Genomic DNA, 22,559 nt, shown 5'->3' on the forward strand with positions numbered 1-22,559 from the left:
TCTATAGCAACCATAGAACAATGAACCATGACCACAGAGAATAACTGTGTCTGATTGGATGCCAGGTGTCAATTGAAAGTGTTTATCAGGGCACTTCAAACACAGTTCTGGTGATCAGTTTGAGCTTATATCACTGCACAGTGTATAGTAAACTGCAGGTTAGAGCACCAGTATCTCTGAAGGGGCTTCATCAGCTAAATGGTAAATGGTCAAAGCATGAGTCAAAATAACCACTGACAAACTATTTTCATAAAGTAGGATTTAACAACAGATTACTTCTAATTATTTAGAGAAATACTTGATCAGTAAATCAGTAAGTGTTAGATTTCACGGCCCCGCTGGCTCTCCATTGGCCTTAATAAAGGATTACATGCAACTCAACAGTGCAATAAAAATGCCATAAAACTTAATGACTAGATTCATAACTACAGCGCAATCCCTCTGAGGAGCTTCATACATTGATGCCCTGAGCAGAAAAGAACAGTCAATCCAAACAAGGTTTAACAAAAGGGCACCTCACAAATCCCCATAAATGTGCCCCGGGTTATATGTTTTTTATACTTTGACCTTTAAACACAGAATACAAATATTCATTATCCCCCAGTGTCCTTTCCCCCCACAAAAGATTCCACTCATACCACAGGTAAAAATAACCTTCATAAGGTTTCATTTGAAACATGTGAGGCAAGCATACAAGAGTGAATGAGGGTGGTGAAAAACACTGAAGAATATGAGAAAAAATGGCAGAAATGACTAGAAAAGTGCCTAACTGTTGTGTGCCTCTGCACAGAAGTCACAGTTTACATCCATTTATGTGTCTCACAGCATGACATAACTGTGGCCAGGAGGACTTAGTTTATATCATATAAATAATGTGTCCCCAGATGAACATGAGGTCACAATGACCTTGACTTTTGACCACCAAATCCCAAAATGTTTATCCTGAGTCCAAGTGGACATTTAGGCCACCAATGACATACAAAAAAGACACAATGAAGTTGACCTTAACCATTTTGTCATCACTTCATCATTGTATACTTTTTCACATTTGTGTTAAAATACAGTGTAATTATTCAGCCATGGCCAAAAGTTAAAGTTCAAAGTTCAAAGTAACCATGACCTTAAACAGTTTCATCTATGAGGACTTTTGTGCAAAATACAACAATTCCTTAAATTCCCTGAATATCTCATTCACAACAATGGGACATTAAAATGCTCTTTCAGTTGAAATAACTGTTTGTAATCCTGCTTTTATTTTACACCAAATTTAAAGTTTGAGGTGAAGTTCAATTATTTAAGAGAGGTAACAAAAAGAAGAATATGACAGGAGGGCACCTTAAAACACTCAAGGGACAAAGGATGTCACAAAAAAACACAAAATGAATAATACAAAAATATCTTCCAGAACACAAGTCACTGTGGAGTACAGCTGATATTAATAAATGACCATTTAAGAAGATGTGTACTTTAATATTTTCCTCTGGAGCAAAGCCAGAATTCATCATCCATGAACTCATATCACTCTCACTATTTGGGTGACATTTCATTCTTAGCACTTTCTGACAATGGAGTATTGAACAAAAAAAAGGAACTTTGTGAACACTGCCTCTGTGGTTTGTGCAAAACAACATTCATTAATAGGTGTGATCTCTTTTTGCTCACAGGCTCAGAACTCAGGGGATCAAGTCTGATGTGCCTGCCATCCATCATCACCACCGCCACCACCATCTCTTTTCTGCTCCCAGTCAGCCATCATAAGTCCTTCCATTTTGGACAAATGCAGCCAGTTTACTTCAATTAATCAAGTACTGGAGCTGACAATACCAACAATAAAGAAACACAAAACAAGACAAGAGAGAAAGAGTCTGGGAGACAGGGGGGAGAATAAGATAGATGTTGGGATAGGAAGTAGGTAAGGGAGGAGAAAGTTGGATAAGGAGAATCGACAGGGAGAGAGAAATAGGGAGAGGGGGAGGGAGGAAGCCCACTTGGTCTCTGTTGTAATATATTATGTATCAAAATGGGCAGACCAGCAGGAGAAAGCATATGAGGAGTGTATTCTAACAAGCTCCAGTGTATGTGTGTGTATATATGTGTCCTGTATTTGAGCATGTGTGTGATACTCTTATGTACAAAAGGGATTAATAATAAAAGCATGCAGCAGACATTTGTACTTGTTGTGACCAGAGCTATAGGATAGTTTTTTTTCTTTAAATCTGTCAATCAATCACATTTTTGCACCTAATGAACTTATTTACTTTATTTATTTTGTACAATTCTACAACTCATCTGGCAATCGCTTTTCTCCAAAACGACATACATCAGAGAGTAAGTAACACACAAAGGATCTAGAGAGGAGGAAAGAAAGTCAGTAAGTGCAAACAAACAGTGGACAGGCAGTGCAGAGGTAAAGCATCACCAATCAGCATCATAACCATCATAAATACCAACTTCATCAATATAGTGTGATCAATATCATCATCATCAGTAAAACAAAAAAACAAAAAAAGGAGGCGGACCCACGTGCAGAAACCACACTAAAGATCAAAAGGGCAAACAAAAACTTACTTAGTTTCTAAAAAGTCCAACAAAAAATCCACACGGACAAAACTGGGATAGTAGACACTCGGGTAAACAAACACAGGTGAGACTAACGACAAAGGGGAAGACAATCTGGACAATCAAATGGAGGGAAACCAGACAAAGGGAGGAAGTAAGAGAAGACAAGGAACACTGGGGACAAGAACTACAAAATAAAAAGGGGGAAAAACTAAAGACTTCACTTCAAAATAAAGCAATAAAAAGGGAGGGAGTGTACAGTGTACAGGATCCGTCTTACTCGCTGTAATTTAAGCAAACAAAAGGGTTTTAAATTGAATGCGAGCAGTAACTGGGAGCCAGTAGAGGGAGATGAACAGCAGAGTGAAATGTGCTGTTTTGAGTAGGTTGAAGACCAGTTGCGTTTTGGATCATCTGCAGAGGTTTGATTGTGCATGCAGGAAGACCTGCCAGTAAGGAGTTGCATGATCAATGTGTGATATCAGAAGAGCCTTTACAAGGAGCTGTGCAGCGTGCTCTGACAGGTAAGGTCTGAGCTTCCTGATCTTGTATTGGGATAATCGACATGACCGGGCTATCAAGGCCACTTGAATCTTAAATGTTAGCTGGTCATCAATCATGACATCAAGGTTCCAGACAGACTCTGTGGGCATGTTTGGTAGTGTCAAACTAGATATTGATCTTTGGTTGCCTAGAGGGACAGGCTGGGATGAGAAGGAACTCCGTCTTTGAGATGTTGAGTTGAAGTTGGCCTTTCATTCATCCATTTAGAGATATCAGTAAAGCAGGACGAAATTCTTGTCAACTGGTGGGAATGACAGGAAGAGCTGGGTAACATCATCATAGCAGTGGTACGAGAAGCTATGAGAGCGGAATATTGCACCAAGTGTGGTGTATATGGAAAAGAGTTGGGGCCTTGATCTTACCCTTGAGGCACCCCTGCTGGATAAACTGTGCGCGCGTTAGACAATTCTCCCTTCCAAAACATTCAAAAAATTCTCCCTGAGAGGCTACTTTAGTATCTAATTCATTCATTTAGTCATGTCCAAACAATGGCCCCATGTCTATGTGTGACCCCAAATTTTTATTTTGATTGCTCAGCAGTGAATTAAGAATAAAACATGTTTTGGAATGTTGATCTTTAACATTTAATATTAATCTGATTCCATCAAATTTGCACAGGACCTTACTTTCCATATATACTCTGCAGGCTCATCAGTTAACTGAGATCAGAGATGTACCATCTTTTCAAAGAAAACAGCAACAGCTTAGTTGTCCTGAGTAGCCCTAAACAGTTGGCAGACCCCACCAGCAAAGGTGGCTGCAAATACATTCCCGTCAATACTTATTGTGAAGCTTTGAGTATTTAAATGGAAATTCAGGGATGGTAAGGCTGCAGACTTTCTCAACTCTTTGGTGATTCTCTTAGATTTCACTAACATTTTTGTGGTGGAAATGGGGTAATTTATGACACTACAACAGTGATCACAGAATGTACCAGTGTGTTCAGAATGAATCGACAGAGAAAATGAATCCGACCTCCAACCCTTTCTCTGTGGATATTAAAGGAGTAGGAGAAGACAGGCAGTTGGAGCTTATTGTAATGTAAAGTGGTAATAACAACAATAAGAAGAAGATAGCAAGAAGCAATCACTATTAAAACACTTCAGAGATTGGGAAAGGTCTAAGTTTACAAGATTAGGACACATGCAAAAAGGATATTCAATTCACTTGGTTTCACAAACTTGCGTTCATTTTTCTATCATGTGACACTTGATAAGATATGACAGATCATTACAGTATCAGTAACTTACTTGATGTGAATTCAACTGTCCCCAGAAGACTTAAATCTAACCCGACAGCATTTCTTCACTCTTAAGTCCATAAGTGTTCATAACTGGTGAATGAAATTGTATTTTAACAAAAACCTCGTTTCAAGTGCTCATTAAAACTCAGTTTCTTGGATAAAAGCTTAAGGCCCAGAACTAAGTTTTTCTTTTCTTCTTGAGGCCCCAGGAATGAAGAGTTTTGACATCCTTTTGAAGCTTTTTTTCTTCATGTTCTGTAAACTGCAGTAAATTGTGTCTTCAAGCAGCAGACACACCAATACATTTGGATGGAGGGAGAGAAAATCTGGGTGAAAGTGTATTTTCTATTAATGAGCTCCTTTTAAAAAACATTCCAGGTCATGGATCGCAAGACAAAAGAGATAAGTGAAAAGTTTAAGTCCCCATAATTGCAGAAGTGACACAAACAGCTCATCTATGGAAGTGAATAAAAGAGCAGGCATAAAGCTGTGAACAAGCACAGAGGTTGAAGAAGACGAGTAAAGAACGAGGATGACATCACACTTTGTATTTTGCAGTTCCTTATTCATGTACCGATTATGAAAACAACAGGAAGAGGATAACAGGGACCTTAAAAACAAAACCTGCCAACACAAGTCTTGTCCTTTTAATGACAACACAAACAAACAGCTGCATATTCAGCAAAATAGCATCCTGAGCAGTGAAAGGATCAGAAAGGCAGAGGGATGCAAAATGGCTTATACAGAGAGAAAAAGTGAGCATATATGTAAGGATGGATCAAAGGTTATAAAGTTTGAAACAGCAAATAATGGAATTTTTCTTGACTCAGCTACAGATCTGAGAAAGACTGTCGCTTATTCGTCTCTTAACTTTTCCCCCTGAACAACTGGTTGATTGTTATCTATATCAAGAAGCTATAACCTATATCTGATTGTTGTACGAGTACTAAACAAACATCTATAGGGAGCCATTAGAGCCTCTCAAGTCTGAGATCAAGGAATCTAAAGCCATTTTCACATATGAAAATGTCTAAAACATTGTGTTATACATCGCCTTGTAGCGTTGTACATAGCACTGTACATTGCATGGCATCGCCCATGATCGCACACTGGCTGTCCACGCTGCATAGTGAAATACTATATAATTCTTTTCTCTGAATTTCAGTTTTCCTTTGCAAACAATATGACATCTTGTGCTTTTGTAATGAAGGTAGACACACTTGAGTGTGTTGCTTTTTATTGAGGAGCTGTTGAATCAAATGACAACACAACTTTCTCCAGTGTTGTTGACACAAGTCAAAACTCAACATTTCAATCATGGATGTGGATATTATCAATGCACCTTTATCTCTTTATCTCCACAGCTTTGTTGAGTGAGAAAAGTGAGTGGCAGCGCCTTGTAGAGCCCCCTCGTTCCTCGTCCGTCCACGCGATGGTGTGTCGGGTAAAAACAGCGGCGCTCACGGGCAGTTAGGACACAAAATAATAGAATCAGGCTGATTTTGTCGCTGACACTCGCTCGCTGTTACGTGCATGGAGATTGTAATGTGCATACGCCGGTCCAAAGGGTATAAATGTAACAACCCCTGCTGCGTGCTTGCGGTGTATTTACCTGAATATAACCTGCTACATTCTCACACCAGCTCATCCCAACTTCACATGGTAAAATAACCAGGCGGCTGGCAGGAAAACGTGAGTAAAGTTTGAGAGAAAAATGTGGCTGTTTGCCTTCACACACATGCAGTTTAGTGCAAGTGTGAAAGCACCATCTAATTCAGTAAACAGACACAAACAGCAGAGCTATTTTTGTCTTTGTATTTCAGTGCACACCAACAACTTGTTTTCTTTGGTTTCAAAAGTTCATCTCAATTGTAATAAGGTTTTATAGTTGAATTTACTGGCTAATGGTTTTTGTGTTGTCATAAATTTGTTTATCAAATGTGTCACCTCTGATTTTCTCTAATGCTTCACAGAAAGGACGTCGTGATTGGTCAACAAGTCAACCAATTATTTTGATGGCATTGCTCTTCTCAGCAATACAGAGTCTGATTTTGCTCATTTTTATATCTCTGTCTGCATACAGGGGAAGCACAAAGAAGCATGTCTTTCACACAAAATTCAAAGTAAACAGCTGGAGGCACAAAAGTACAATGTTGTTCCTCTTTCAGCTTTGTTTAAGGGCAGCTGTTCTTGAGTTGTTTAGTGCAAGAGGTTTTCGCGGAAGCAACCGTCTTGTGGAAAAGCGTTCTGACAGCCAGCAGATCAAGCAAGTTGAATGATTAGAGTGGCAGTAGAAAATAAGAAGTCAAAGCAGCACAAACACACAATCAACACACACAAGGCTGAACTATGATTCAAAGAAGGCCAGCTCCAATCAGAAATAAATCTACCTCCTTATTAGTGTTCTCAAATTGTTGGTGACATCAAAGTGGCTTCCCAGACTGTCTAGTAAGCTCTGCCTGGATGCAATCTCACTAAAACAGGCGACAGTTTGACACACAACCTCTCTCCCTTATCCAGCAGGCACGGATGAAAGAGGCAGGCAGTCAAGAAGAGAGAGAAAGGAAGAGTTTAGAGGGATAAACAAACTGATGCAAGGGGAGGAGGAAAAAAAATACAGATAACAGCAGTTTTAAGAGAGATGGAAAGCAAAACAAAAGAGATGAAAGCAAGTGTGCACTCTATTAGACATCAATGAGGGGGGCTTCTTAGAAAGACTTAGAAAAGGTGCAATGTGCCCATCAAAGACATAAAAAGATGCAAACTCTCTCCATATTGACTTTCATGTAGCAAGGGAGGCTGCACCTGAAGCCATACGCAAAACTATGACACACATGTAAAGCTCCATGTAGATAAAAACAACAACAGCTAGAAGCACATGCCCGGAGACACACAGCTGCCCTCAGGAGTAAAACAAACACAGCAAAGTGAGCTGCATGGCTTCATTCATATAACGACTGGTATTTCTTTTAATGTGCTCGTGCACAGCTGTGTGCACATTGATGTACATTTACAATTTGTTTGTGCATGCATGCATAAATACACACATGTACATTACAAACACATGCATACATCCCTGCTAGACCCCCTACTGGCGGTAGAAATCACACATTTTTTGCTTGAGTTGACTTGAAAGGGAAATTCCTCACACAAAAGCAGTGGGGGAAAAGATACACGCCTGGACAGAAGACAGATTCAAAGAAAATAGAAAAAGAAGTTCATTGAGAAGTAGACTTGATCTTAATGGCGAGCAGTGGGGGGGTCATTGATGATTGATGAGGAAGGAGCAGTGAAACACTAAAAGATGTGTCTGCGATGAGAACATGTCTGCTAGTAACACAACTTAAAACACATACAGAAAGGAATGATAAAAAAAAACAGACACACAGACTCGTTTTGTCTTGACAGCAAGGCAACATAATGAGCATAAACTCTAATTAAGAACTTCAGATTCAGACTGCACAACAGTGCATCGTGTCTGAGTGCGTGCACATCTGTGTGTTTAGAGATGTCTGTCCCTTTCATTTAGAGGTTGGAAAAGTGTCAGAGAGAGAACTGGTTGGGATTGCTCCTTAGCATGCCATTAGCATATGATAGGGCTGCTGCTTTAACAGCCAATCAAACTGCTGACAATGTTGTCTGAATGCTAATGACTTCCATCCAGGCTTACCAAACTATTGCAAGACACTGCTGCAAGACTTTAGGACAAGTCAGCAACAGTCTCCAGAAATTAGTCTTGTGACTTTGCGTGTGTCTGTGTGTGTGTTTGTGACTATAATTTCATCTTTAGCACACGTGTGGCCCAGAGCAGAGTATGTTCCCATTGGAATACAAGCAAGCAAGCATGGGTCAAGGACAACCTTGTGTGTTTGTCTGGGAGCAGTTTATGGTCCACTGTGTTACACGCCTGTGTACTAAATGTGACACAATAGGTCAAACAAACAAAAAAGCACTGTCCATGCTTAAAGGGGAACGCCATCGCTGGAAAGATAGGCTTTTCATAAATCTAAACTGTCGCAGCACAAAGATGTTTTTTTTTTTTTAAATCTGTGCTAGAAAGCCAAAAAAAACTGTCTAATTTCTCTGCCCAAAGGGATCAATTACTTCAACACCCAGAATACACTGGGCTCGTTGTCTTCCAAGGCCACGCCCAGGTAGGCTTGAGCAGGTCTTTTTCTGTACGTTTCTAAAATAATTCACAGATGATTTCTGAGCAACTTGGCCAGGACATTGGCCAGCGGCTATTTCCTCTGTACAATATTCCACAATTATTCACGGGACCTATTACAACAAACACACAGACACAGAGACGGATACGGACAGAGAGATTGCCAATAGACAGACAGACAGAAAAAGAAATCAATGAAAACTGGAGAGGATTACCAGAAAGATATTCTTCAGAAGAGGCTTTGGCAAAGATTCAAGAGATATTAGATTTATGAATTATTTAGTGTTGGCTATCATTGAGAAGATTAAAAGAACAGCACAACTGTTTGAGAAACTGTGAAAGTGGCCTACAACTACAACTATAGGCCAAAATTTAAAATCACCTTCACCAACCAATAGCAAACTATAATGTAGCCCAATAAAATATCTAAACAGGGTGACCTGATCTCCTGCCAACACTTGTTGTCTGGTCCAGTGCAAGCTGAACTCTGAGAGAGCTCAGACCTCATGTTCAGGAGGAACAATAATTATACTGTGAAACAGTTTCCGTTTCAAAATGTCAAATGCACACAACAGACCAATACACAAGGGTGTAACCTCTTTTCTAAAACTTAATGTAATAAAGCTCAACAGTGAAAACACCAGCTGGACAGAGCGCGGCTCGAATGTCAGATGATCCATCTATAGATATAAATGTACAGATACAGGTAGAAACTATTCCAAAGTACACCAAAAACATATATTTTGTTTCCTAATATTTCCTAAATAAGTACAAAGGCGTATGTAAAAACAAATGCAGTTACAGAGAGGAGGTGAGGAGTATGCGTTAATAAAAACAAAGTTTCCTCTAAATATTTCAGTGTTTCTCACTTTTATTTTGCAATGTCTTTTATTTAATACATAATACAAAATAGAAGATGAAGGGGTATATTTATTATTGTAGAGACAATTGTAGACAATTATCCAATTCAACAGGAGACAGGAAGCAGCAGAAAAAATATTAGGCACACTATAAAAAAGCCCACAAGCACTGTCAATTGACAAGCGACATTGAGAAGGTTACCAATCCTGCTCTATGCTCTGTGATATTTTGTTTATCACAATTTCTAGTAGCTTCATGAAAAAATGTGTTATCAGTGTGTTTATTTAATAGTAAATATACACATGAAAGTCTGGCAGACCGTTGAGGCGATATAGGTGTGAGCGTTAGAATGCTGGTCAACCTGGTGTTAAAAACTAACACAGTGAAATATGCGGCAGAATAATGGCGCTACTTTAGTTTTCATGGGTGCACAATTACCACAGCAGCCCGGTGAAGACAGGGAGTTTTCCTTTCGGTTAATACTGAGGGGAGTGAAACATTCATTCACACATAATATCAATATTAAAGTAAAACACGCTGTTTGAAAATCTGCAAATTTCCCCTTCAAAATAACTGAACTTGTTGTAGTCATGAAGTATAAAATGTTGGTTTACATTCAATGTCTTCTTGTTACCTCTAGGGTTGTGTTGTTGGTAAGAATACCTCTGCATAATGTTTACAGAATGTTGGCTATTATTAGTCATAGCCAAGACTGGATTGCCAGCTGGGAAACAGTCAGACCTCAGAACACCTAGGGGACTCAAAAGCCCCAGGTTCATTGTTCTGCACTTGGTTTTGGGTTATTTTATAATCTTTTTTTTTTTTTTTTTTTTGGTGTATGAATTTGCACTACTAGAGCACAATATCCGCTGACATGTAAGCAGCCTTAGGTCGATTTAATATACTTATCTTGAAGCCCTGTCTTGGAAAAGTTTAACACAAATTACTGCAGCGGTCATAAATAACTTTAATTCATTTGCATTTAAACAACAAGGTAATGAACAAGAAATAAAAGTAATCTACACTGGAGCTTAGACAATGTGAGGAATAACCTCAAAGGTCAGACAAAGGGTAATAATGAATTGAATTTATAAAGATGTATTTGTCAGGCAGAAACATTTGATGGATAAATGTTCTTAGTAGAATAGATCTAAAAAACGTAAAGCCATTTTATACTCGATACATGTGCTTGGTTGAATTTATTTGACTTATGGTCACAAAAGAAGATTTGAGTTCATCAATTTTGGGCTCTACCTCTTGTTCTCTGGTGTCCAGTGACAAATCACTTGATCAAGAAAGCCCCCATCATTTATGGATGCAGTCTGATATGAATAATCATTAAAAGCTAATCTAATAGACAGACAGTTGGGGGGCTATTAGGAGCTAAGCAGCTAATTTTTGTCCTGGGGGCAAGCTGGTTAAGCTCTGGCTGTAACCTTATTGGAAATAATCATTACTGGATATTCATAGATGGTTCCATTATACTGTTCAAATGATGTATAACACATACTGTGTGTGTTATATGTGGTCACGTGTGAATGTAGTCCATTTTCACATTCTCATTCTCATCACATTTTCTTAAAATGGCAATATTTTATAAGTCCTGTACTGAAATTCTATGCCTCCAGCCTCGGCCTTAGTTCAATTAATGTGACTTGATTTAATGCATTTCAAAAGCCTCTACATGCACTTAACTTGTCTGTCCATCTTTATGTTGCATTTGTTGGGAGAAGGATTCAAATAAAGAGCACTTAGCCACAGTGTGGTACACAGTTGATTAATAGTTTACATTATGCCCAATTAGTGTCTCCAAAGCCACTATTATTTTTGACAGATCTGCTTAGATAATTACAAATATATGGCCCCTCATATGAAACCTCAACCATTAGGAGCAGTCTTTGATGCCTCATTACAAAAATCGAGCACTCAAGAGAATGATTTTAGACCTGCACCTCCCCTTCATCAATTCAATCGAGAATTTTTTTTTTTCTAACATTAAAAAAGGTCACCTAAACTTTTTTTCTAGTTTTGATTGCTGCAATTGCTTGTATTCACATCCTGGTCAAAAGATCAAAACACAGCTGCAGGCTGTAAGTGAACATATCATACACTACACTGTATGAAGATAAGGTCCTGAGCAGATTTAAAGCTCAGACTGTCTCAAATGGAGTTAACATATCTATGTAAGGCTTTGACTGTGAACAGAGCTGTGGATCCACATGCTTTTAGGAGCTTAGGGGTGCTTGGTCTGTTTCTTTGTTTAAAGCCCTCCTCAAAACCATTTAATTCAACAGGAATGTTGAAACATTTTATTTTCTCTCTCATTTTAAAAACTTGACAAGAGTCTCATGTTTAAAATGTTGTTTTCCTCTACACTATCTGTTGTCAGGTTTCTTGTTTGAACTTCTTTCTGTTATCTTTTGCCAGAGGTTGAACATTTGTGCTTTCACACTTCATTCCTCAATGAACAACATTCCTGAAGTTTTCAGGGTGATGAAAGCAAACAGCTGAATTTTTCACTCTGCCAGCCCCCAAGTTAGTTTTCCTCATGAAGTCGAGTTGATATATGTTCTTGCTGCTCTTCCTCTCAGCTTGAACTTCGAGTAGCATAGGCAAAAAAAATCTCATTATAATGTCGTAAAGCCGACTGTCGCTATGTCCACCACTTTTGCATAGTTTTCTTCAGATCAGGCCTTTCTGAGACAGCCCCAAGCCCTTCCATCCTAAAGGGATAGTCTCCTGTTGACAGGTGCATGTGTGAACAAACAACTCAGGAGGATTTCAGTGGCTACACGCCTGAAATATTCTAGCTCATTGCATTTAAAGAGATACACACCAAAACGGAGCGTTCTGAGAGAGCTGGTTTATACGGGGTCACAAACCTCCTCTGGTGCTTGATCCATGTTGTATTTTGACCAAAGCACAGCACAGATGTTTCATTTAGACCACAGGGGACTGTTTGAAAGGTAGAAAAGGGGTATAATATGTCCTCTTTAAAGGAGGCTAACAAAAATGAAAACATGTGAGCGATTGTATTGGAGAAGTAGCTATGATAGCAGACACTTGTATATTTCAAACAAAACAGTTAGATTGTTTCATGCTGTTACAGTATTAAACCGCTAAATTCACTGTGGGATGTTCTGCTCTCAAATGTATTGCTTCATCCTTTCTCAGCGGCAGAAAGCAGTGGGGAGCACAATGGTCCTGCTGGCTTTCTATTCGTGCAGCAATCAAAAGCAATCACCGGGTGTCCAGGTAAAAATGAGTCTGCATTAAAGGGTGAGAATGAAAACCAGCATGCTGAGAAGAACGACAAACAACCACTAGTCCAGAGGGCCAGTAATAAAAGGAATGGTATGGGAACTCATTATTAGTCACATTATAGACCTACGCTGAAACATTAAAAAATGTTCCTCATTAAACAATTAAATCAGTTATACAGTACAGTCTGTATGTTTATCTGTTTAGATTAGTTTATGAGATGAGTGGGTTGATTGATTGATTGATTGATTGAACCGTATTTCTGGAAAAAAAATGATGGCAGAAAAAACCCTGGACATACGTAATGTACATGAGCCTTCTCTCCTTTGCCACCTAACCTGTAGACTCACCTTTATAAACCCACACATTTTACAGACACACACACATGCAGTCATACTAACAACTGCACAGATGACACGTGCAACACCATTAAAAGTCAGATTTACAGATAATTTTAAGGGGGACATACAACATCCAGGTCTGATAGAATATAACACCCCTTTATCTTGGGTACCCTGTGATACCATTAGTTGCCAGGCAACCCTGCCTACGCTTTGGACAAAACACCTGCCCTTCCCCTTTCCAGCCATCTCTCCAGCCTCTTCCCCCCCTCTGTCACACCTGTCTCCTTCTCTCTGTCTGCATCTGGCAGGTGAGATTTCAAAGGTGAAAAGGTGAAAAAGTTGGGTCAGAGATGTGAGAAAATGAAGAAAAAAGGACAAATGGGTAGCTGGAGACAATGACACACAATTGTGGTGCAAAAGAAAATTGACAGTTAGTCTGCTGGAAATAAAAATAAGACTATACCACCAACAGGGGGCATAAAGAAGAAGGGAGGGTGGATAGATACTGTACACACACAGTCAATAGTTTATCGCCCATGTGATCAGATAATCATCACCATGTTTCCATTTGGCAATCAGCATAAAAATAGCCGCTGAGTGCTAATGGAGTTCATGTAAACATAGTGGCTGTACAGTAGCCCGTAGACAGAAACAAAATCAAAGTTTAATTAAAATGTTTACAGTATATTAGGAATATGTGTCTTTGTGTTTGCATCCACTGTTGTCTATTTCCCAAGTATCTTTTATCTATAGTCTGTGTTTCTACAGTCTGTGTGTGTGTGTGTGTGTGTGTGTGTGTGTGTGTGTGTAACAAGTAATTTCATTGGGCACTACAAGCGTCATAAAACCCCTGAATGTCTCAAATGCGACACTTACAGCCTGTCAGTGGCTTTATCTCTGTGTGAGTGAATCAATAGAGCCGATCGATAAGAAAAAGGCCTGCAGTCAGGGCAAGTGGAGCTGGAACACAGAAACACATTCTGCTGCTCACCGAGCAAAACAATTCTGACACTAACAAACACAATAATGACTAGTGTAACAGCCTCATTATAGTTTGGGTGGACAAACTGCTGAATCTAGGGGAGCAAAATCATCTGCAGCTAGTTTAAGAGCAATAACTGATTCAACATCTGCAGCAACAAAAACAACATCTGTAGATTCACATCAGCAGCACATGATAAATATTTATAATATCAGAAATAAAGATTTAAAAAAAGGTAAATAGGACAGTGTATGAAAGTGGTAGAGTTGGTAGTGTCTCAAGGCCGGGGTTCATTCCCCAGCATCCTTGGGTGTAAAAAGGGCTTTGAAAAGAAGACTAGAAAAGTGCTCTACAAGCTCAAGTCCATTAACCATTTAGAGAGCGGTCACACTGACAATGTTGTCGTACCGTGCTTAAGCACCCTCCCACCATGACTGCTACTTTGTGTCTTTACTTTGAGTAATTTTAGTCAGATACAGACAGAACACTCCGGATGTCTTCAAAATAAAGGCTGTCAACGTTGTTAACCCGCGTGCTTGTGCTTGTTCATGAACTGTACCGTGCCGAAGCACACCTCTCCAAAGCGTGCCATGGCCAAGGAAGTGTACCGTGCCTGAGTACGGCACGGAGAGGTCACACTGGTCAAACGAACTGGACTTTAAGGGGGTGAAGCCAACAGGGTGAACAGGGTAACACACAGTGCCATTATAGTCCAAAATATGAACAGAACAAAACACAAAAAGCAATCAAACAGGATGTATGACAAGTGGTCTTTCCTTGCTACATTGTGAAACTAACATTTGAGCTGTAAAGTTTTTATATCTTTGTTCGTTGTTATTCATAAATAATTGAGCCATTCAGCCATTTTTTCAATCATTTTCATTACTTGCCTCAAATTGTCACTTTTACGTCACATGGTGTGTAAGATACACCTTTAATACCTAGTCTTTCATCTAAAAAGTTGGCTGCATCCTATATACCCGTGTGACCAATATAAAATGCTGACACATACGCCGTCATTACCGTGAGTGCAGCCGCCACCATCACCCACTGCACGCAATCAGGCTCATTTTAAATATCATCTCCATGCATTGAGTATTACAAGCTGTGCTGGGAAACAGAGATGCTGACAAGGCTGGCAGCGTCACTTCTTACCATCTTTTCTCCCTCATGAGGTCATAATGGTACATTCAAAGCCAATGGCAAATAAAGCTTGTGGAGTGCTGGACTGATTGAAAGACTCCTATATTAAAGTCAACAAGTGACCAAGCGAAGTCGGCAGGCTGTTTTTACTTCACAACTTTCACTGTAGACTGAGAGCTCAACTACCGTACTGTAGCTAGCAGGAGTGCAAACTCCACAAAGGGAAAACAGATGGCTGACGTTGTTTGTTACCTTTATACCCTGTCCTTCGAACCAGAATGACTGAGCCGCCCCCCCTAATATAATGGTAGGGGAAACACTGTGGTCTCTCTGCCAGGTCACACCAAGTTTATTTAACATTATTATTTCTTCAGGCTATGAGTAAAGAGCTGGTACACTCACACACCTCTGCTGCCTATCAATTAAGGTCAAGTCATGCACATGATGATACCTGATATCATTTTACAATTAAAAGCTCTATGTCCCACACAGCTGCACACACACACAGCTGCACACACACACACACACACACACACACACACACACACACACACACACACAGCTGCACACACACACAGCTGCACACACACACACACACACACACACACACGCATGCACCACACACTGACAAAAAAAAACGCTAAAAACTCAAACTCATATATACACATGTAGTCATATACACACACACACATTCACACTTGTAACTTGTATACACTGACACATTTGGAAACGTGCACACTCTTATAACATCCTACTGCGCACACACACACACACACAGAAACACCTGTTTGTGGCAACAGTCCATAGAGATAAGAAGGCTGACAGGAGCTGCTGGAGCTAACCATGGGAGCTGTCAGGCTCATTTTCCTGTAACACTTCTAGGCTCAAACACATACACACACGCACACACACAACCCCCACTCACTCTCTCACACACACACACACACACACACTTGTGGTGGCATTGTATTGAATGAACTCAATTCACCAGTTGGAGCTGCATATTCCCAGCAAAAGTGTAAAAAAATTTAATCCAACCTTAAAATTATCCTCAACCAAACATGATACCTACTAAAAATCTTAAATTCTGCAACAGCAAAACCTGAAACACAACATAACAGTAATTCTAGCCTCAGTCTTTAAAATAACACTTCCTAATAAGGTGTGAGAAAACAGTCAAAACAAGTGACCAGCTGGCACTCTTTTCTATTCTTGTGAATAACCCACAATAGAAACAGCAGAGACGGCATACCAACTTACTCTGTTTAAAATAAAACTGTGAACATAATCGCTCCTTACATGTGCCATGAATATCAGTAGAACAAAATAAAATAAATTAAATAAATGTTAAGACGAATAAATATAAAAAGTATGAGGGGGGAAAATACATGTCAGCTTTGTCCAGTACTGGGATGTTTTAGCATGAAATATAAAGAAGGTCATTTATTACATGCATGTACTTGAATTGTTTAATAAGTGCATCTGTACATCTCCGTTGTGTCTGAAGTCGTCCCAGTGCCCTAACTTAACAACATAAACATCTGTCCCTCTACATAGCTGCCTCCTCGTCTCGACCTTGTAGACTCTGAGTTGGAGCCATTTACATCACAATTAGGTAGCACTGAGTATGCATGACAATATGCACAGATCCAATTTTTCACCATCAATAGCGATTAGTATTGTGATTCAATTAGGATAAAAGGAAATTACTTTTAGATAACAGGACGAATGAAGGAGACTCAAACAACACTAAACGAAAACTAATGACGGAAAAGGTTTTCCTCTCTTTTAGTGACAGGGGCAGTTGTATTACATCTAATTACTCTGATAACGCGTTTCAAATAATCTTAAACAGCTTGTTTGCATTACTACATTTGTGCTTTACGCAAGTGTGTGGGTAAATGTGACCTCCACAACTACCTATACTTGTTCTTTTGAAAGCTGAAGTGTATGGAGCAGACAGTGTTACAGATATCTGAAAGCTGTGTGCTTCACGCTGTATTTGAACTGGGGGTTATCTCTCAACGATAACCTTAGTGCTATTCAGAACCAGAACAGACTCCTGTATAATACGGTGATTCCAGCTTTCTCCAGTAAATGGTTGTGATTTAAGATATATTTTTGAGCTATAGAGATTATTCCTTCAGTCTGTAATTGGCAGAAACTCACACCAGAGCTGTAACTAATTCTGAATCTGTCCCCGTTCCCACACTAAAGCCTAGGTTCATGTAGTAGTGGACGATAAGACCTCAGATTCATATTACGATTTATTACAGCATAACAAGGAATTGCGCATTTGAATATTAATGCACTACGACCCCTCTTTTCCCCCTTTTCCAAACCGGTGGTTTTAAGTAACATTTCTCTAATGTAGAGTTGTGTTAAACTGCTGCTGAAACCACTACATTTTCTGATATGGCTCTTCATAATAAAAGCATTCCAACAACATAATAATAAAGGTCTTTTATTATGAAGGATTTGTTGGAAGTAGAATGGGTTATTATTAAATTTGGTCGAGTAACAGTATTTACTGCAGCTCTTTTGCACAATTCTTGTAGGAAATATTTGGGAGCATGTGACCGAATATTCTTTCAGTTCAGTATTTCCCAAATAATGACATTAATATTGTGCAAAGCTGCAGCCTCTGGTCGGGATGGTTTGCAAAAAAACTGGAGTTCTTCGAGTGTCCACTTGCTCCAAAAGCCCTGAAAGTCTATGCATAGTTTGACAGCTGAAATAAACATGTTCAACAGCCTGATACAAAAATAGTAGTAACAGTGAGCATTTCCACTATGACGACCGCCACAGCTAGGCTTTAAAACTCCACTTGAGAAACAAATTCATTCTGTCATTGAGACTTGGTCCATGTTTTAAACAGTTTATGGTTATGACACCCTTAAAAATATGGAGGTTAAAACAGTAAGTGATGTACACAAATCCTGGACTTTGTGACCTGAAGGAAATCAGTTGATCTTAAATTTTACACAATGTGTTACGCTGGAGCACACCTACAGTATTTTGAGGATTAACAAAGCCATATGAGCTAAAGCATTCAAACACACAATACATAAGGCTTTCTCTCTGCTCTCTTTTCCTCCATCTTCCCTCCCTGTCTCTCTCCCTCCCTCTGAATATTTTAGTATTGATGAGCCCATTACTGATGATAACACAGTGCATCGTCAGCATCCTCTCTCCTTCTTTCTCTCTCTCACACACACACACACACACATACACATGCTCAATCATCAGGAGTCGAGTTACAACTCTGCTGCTGCTGTGTACTTATGTACGTTTGTGTGCTTGAGTGTGTGTTGAGATTATCTATTCAGCTGTGGGGATCCGACTTCCTGGCGTCAGTCCAGCATATTGCTATATTTTTCAGGCTCAGGACCTCTCGTGCACACGCAGTGACACACAAATACACACACCCAAATGTTGATTACAGGGGTGATGTTGCTAAATAATACAGTCAATTGAACATAAATATCTTCTCCTATAAAGGTTGTTTAAGACACACACTATTGGATCTAGAGATCCAAGACCCAAGAAAACAATCCCAATGATAGAACCACAAAAGGTTGAGAATGTTCCTGTAGCTTGCTTTCAGCCATATGTGTATATTCGACAATGATGCTCATTTACAAAGAGGGGTCGAATCCCAATTTGTACAGACATCCCATCTGCTCACGTGTAGCTACTTGGTGACAGCATCTCACTTCATGACCTAAACTTAAGACCAGCAATGCTCAGCATCTGAGTAAAACTGACTCGAGCACTAGGGAAGCAAGTGAGAGCGGCTACAGAGACTAATTGTGTGTCAAAGATCACTGACGTCTTCCAGGCAGATTCATTATTCCTCTACAAGGCGGGTTATTTACTCCTGGAACTGCTGAGAAAATTTCCAATGAGAAGCCTTCTCTTCAGGTGAATAAAATGCATTACGTATCCACTGATTATGGTTTGGAGATTTAATCTTTACGCTTTGAGTATAAAAGATTAGAAGAGTGCTATATAAGCTCAAGTCCATTTCCCATTTAACTAACATTAAGCTATGACTTGAGTGTTGTCCTTACATTTAAAAGTTCATTTTATGCTACTGAAAAAGGCTGTGACACCGACACAACTAATTCTTTGAACAATTATCACAGATTCTCATTAGCAAGCCGTTGAGAAAGGCTCAGCAGCGTATAACACTTTGTAAAGACATTATGCAGGGCTGGCTGCTTTATCACATCAAACTTGTTAAAACGATCAAGTCAGCCCTTTGAACCATGGCACATTATTTACAGTCTAGTGAAAACAACTTCTTTCCAAAATGTCAACTTTCATTGAAAAAAAAAAAAAACCCTCAGGGTTAAGATTGAACAGCCTTGTTTTAAGCAAGCTTGCTAATTTAGTTTGGTTGGTTGTTGTTGTTTTTTGTGGGGGGGGGGGCACTGCACAGAAGGAGAATAATAAACAAGTTCATCATAAAAACTTTTTTTTTTAAAAATCAGCAAACACGATTAATAATGGGGACACATGTTGAGTAGTCTGTGGACTGCCTCTTTGGTTTTGTCCTTTACTGTTATTATAGCATGCAGTCACAAATGAAATTCATTAAGTAAAATGTTAAATGTGTGGATTAAATTTTTATTTCTTGCTAATACCTGATCTACCTTTTTTTTTAAAGATAAGAGTTGAACCGTATAACACTTTAAAGGGTATAAGAAGTAGCACTTTACAAGGTTTTGTGCTGAACAGTAAGGTTCAGCTCAGACAAAACAGTGATGTATGATAAGGAGAGTTGCCCAAAGTCAGATCTTTAAAATCGTTTTAGTATAACCTGCCATGGACAGAATCGAATTAGCAGGGCTATCACAGAGCGACTGTATCTGTCCCAGTAGGAATATAAGAGTGAGAGCAGCCTGTCAGAGTGCTGTTATGATACCCTGGAAGATACAAAGGCATGATAAGGTCACTAAAGCGTCTGAGGGGCAGACAGAAACACCATGGGATCATTTAAGTGATATTACAGTGTGATGGAGGTAGAGCACTGCCCACCAGTTTATAGCCCTACTGACAGCCGCGTGCACAGCTCACATTGCCAGGGGGAATAATGACAGGTCACACTCACACTACTACTACACCATCGCTCTCTGTTGGGCTCAATGTGCGCCATGTGTCTCGTTACCCCTTTCAGTTTGCAAGAGACAGAAAGCTTCAAGACGCAAACACAACACACAGTTATTTAGACACACTTACATCTCAGAGGACGGTGGCTGGCTACGACAGAGGAGCGCGTGTCCACACGCTTGTCCCATCGCGCATCCTGCCTCGCGCCTCTCCAGTTGAGCCAAACAGCTGCAGTCAGGAGAACCTGACAGGTGAGGGGAGGAAAAGGAGAGGGAGGGAGTTGTTGTCTGTGTCGCGAGAGGGGGGTGACGGAGGATAGACGGCGGATGGAGAGATAGAGAATTGGTTGGGTGTGTGCTCCTCCTGCCTTCTCCCCCCTCTCTGTCTGCCTCTCTCCGCTGCTGTCTCCTCTCGAGCTCTGACAGCGCGCGGGGATTGGTCGGGACCCGGTAACCGATACTAGAGCTGTGGCGCGCGAGGATATACCGGCTGAGCGGCGCGCGAGAGAGACAGAGAGGGAGAGAGAGGGAGAGAGAGCCGGTGTTTTCACGTTCACGCCACATGGACACAACACACAGACGCGCGTGTCATACAGGAGCTTCTGAAGTGCGTCACTCTTTCGCGTGCTCTTCCTGAGGTCATGCACAGTCTTCCGTGACTTGCACGCGCTGTTTCGTCCGTGAGAAAAAAAAAAAAAAAAAAAAAAAGTTGTGTTGTCGTGAAAATTCAACTTTCACGGTGTAGTCTATCTTCACACCTCAGCTGCGCATTTTCACACAACTCCCACCATGCTCTTCTTCTGCACCATGAATCCTGCTTACTGAAGTTTACCTCAAAACTTTATTCCCTCTTCCCTCTCCAAAACAGAGATCTTATCTCCTTCTTCTTCTTCTTTACTATAAACTACATGCCGTAGGACTCCTCTGTGTCTAGCATTGGACTCAGGTCTCAAGGTCCAGCACAGATCTCCTGCCTTATATGGCTTTTCCAGTACACACAAGGAAGCAGCAGTGATTCACTAAAGAGCAACACATAGATAGTCCTAGTGAAACAGGAGCCTTTAAAATATTTGTTGACATTCAAGACCTTAAAATATCCCTCAAGTGAAGCACATGTCAGATGTTTTACATTCTGAAGACTATTGGATCTCTGGACATTAACATAAAACTAATAGAAAATCAGAAGCCTATTTTATGTAAACAAACCATGCCAACATCTGAAAATATGGAACTTCCTGTTAGCCTACAGCCATGTTTTACCTTAACAGGTGTTTTCAATTATTGTTCTGATTAGTTCTCAACTCAAAGCTGTATGAGCATGCACAGACTATGATTGATTGACATCTTTGACACTGGCATAACGTTGATCTGATTAGTTTCATCTGTTTTCCATCATCATCATCATCATCATCTCTATTATTCCTTTCAGTTAACGACTTTGGTGACCTCAAGCAATTTCTACCAGTTCCCCCAAATTCCAACTGAGAGGAGAACTAATCAGCCATAACTGCAAACACCTGCATGAATGCGACACTATATAAGGCCACTAAACAAATTTGACAAAGTTTTAAAGAATGAATACGTTCAGTTCTGCAAAAAAAAAGGTTTAAAATGTTATGACTCTCTTTCTGATACTTGGACTGATGTAATGGCTTTAGTTTTAAATATTATTCCTTGTCACTGCACAAAAAAGAAAAATTTACAGATGTAACTTTTCTTCCATGACGTTTTGTTTGCCCAACTAATAACCAGGACCCTTAAACTGGCAAGCTGCAATGCAGTCAAGTTATCAGTTCCAACAACAACATGTACCGTATGTTACAGGCTATAGACCTATAGACTGAATCCAAAGATCCCCTGGGCTTCAGGTACATGTTATAACCTATGTTGTATATCCTACTTGGTGGAAGAATGGTAACAGACCTTACAATGGGTTGAGTTTACTGATGTGAAAAGAATTGTAAATGGTGGAAGAGGTTATTTGATGCATTGATTGAGCCATGCAGCACAAAGTAAAAATGTATTGGACCATTGAGACAATGTTTCTTCCCCCCCCTATTCATTCCCCTTACACCTTGTAAGCCTTTGTCAGGGCCAATCAATCAATCAATCAATCAATCAATCAATCAATCAATCAATCAATCTTTATTTGTATAGCGCCTATTCATAACAAATGTTATCTCAAGACACTTTACAAAAAGTGACTAGAGAAAGCACAGGACAACACAGCAGTAGTAGAAAACAATAATTGGCGCAATACGGTCACCGTAGTATGTTGTATAGGATCAAAAAATTAACAAGTGGGTTTTAACATACAAAT

At 39.8% G+C, this 22,559-nt stretch overlaps 1 protein-coding gene across 1 annotated transcript in view; it reads right to left on the minus strand.

Moving 5' to 3' along the window:
• LOC109989829 (cGMP-dependent 3',5'-cyclic phosphodiesterase) overlaps positions 1-20,921 on the minus strand; it is a 148,544-nt gene extending 127,623 nt beyond the window's left edge. Inside the window, exon 1 of the mRNA XM_065960590.1 lies at positions 20,370-20,921. Coding sequence (XP_065816662.1) covers positions 20,370-20,803 — 434 coding nt within the window. The 5' untranslated portion in view covers positions 20,804-20,921. The remainder of the gene's footprint in view (positions 1-20,369) is intronic.
• Between the last annotated feature and the right edge of the window lie 1,638 nt (positions 20,922-22,559).

Source organism: Labrus bergylta, chromosome 11, assembly GCF_963930695.1.
Source record: "Labrus bergylta chromosome 11, fLabBer1.1, whole genome shotgun sequence".
NCBI lineage: Eukaryota > Metazoa > Chordata > Actinopteri > Labriformes > Labridae > Labrus > Labrus bergylta.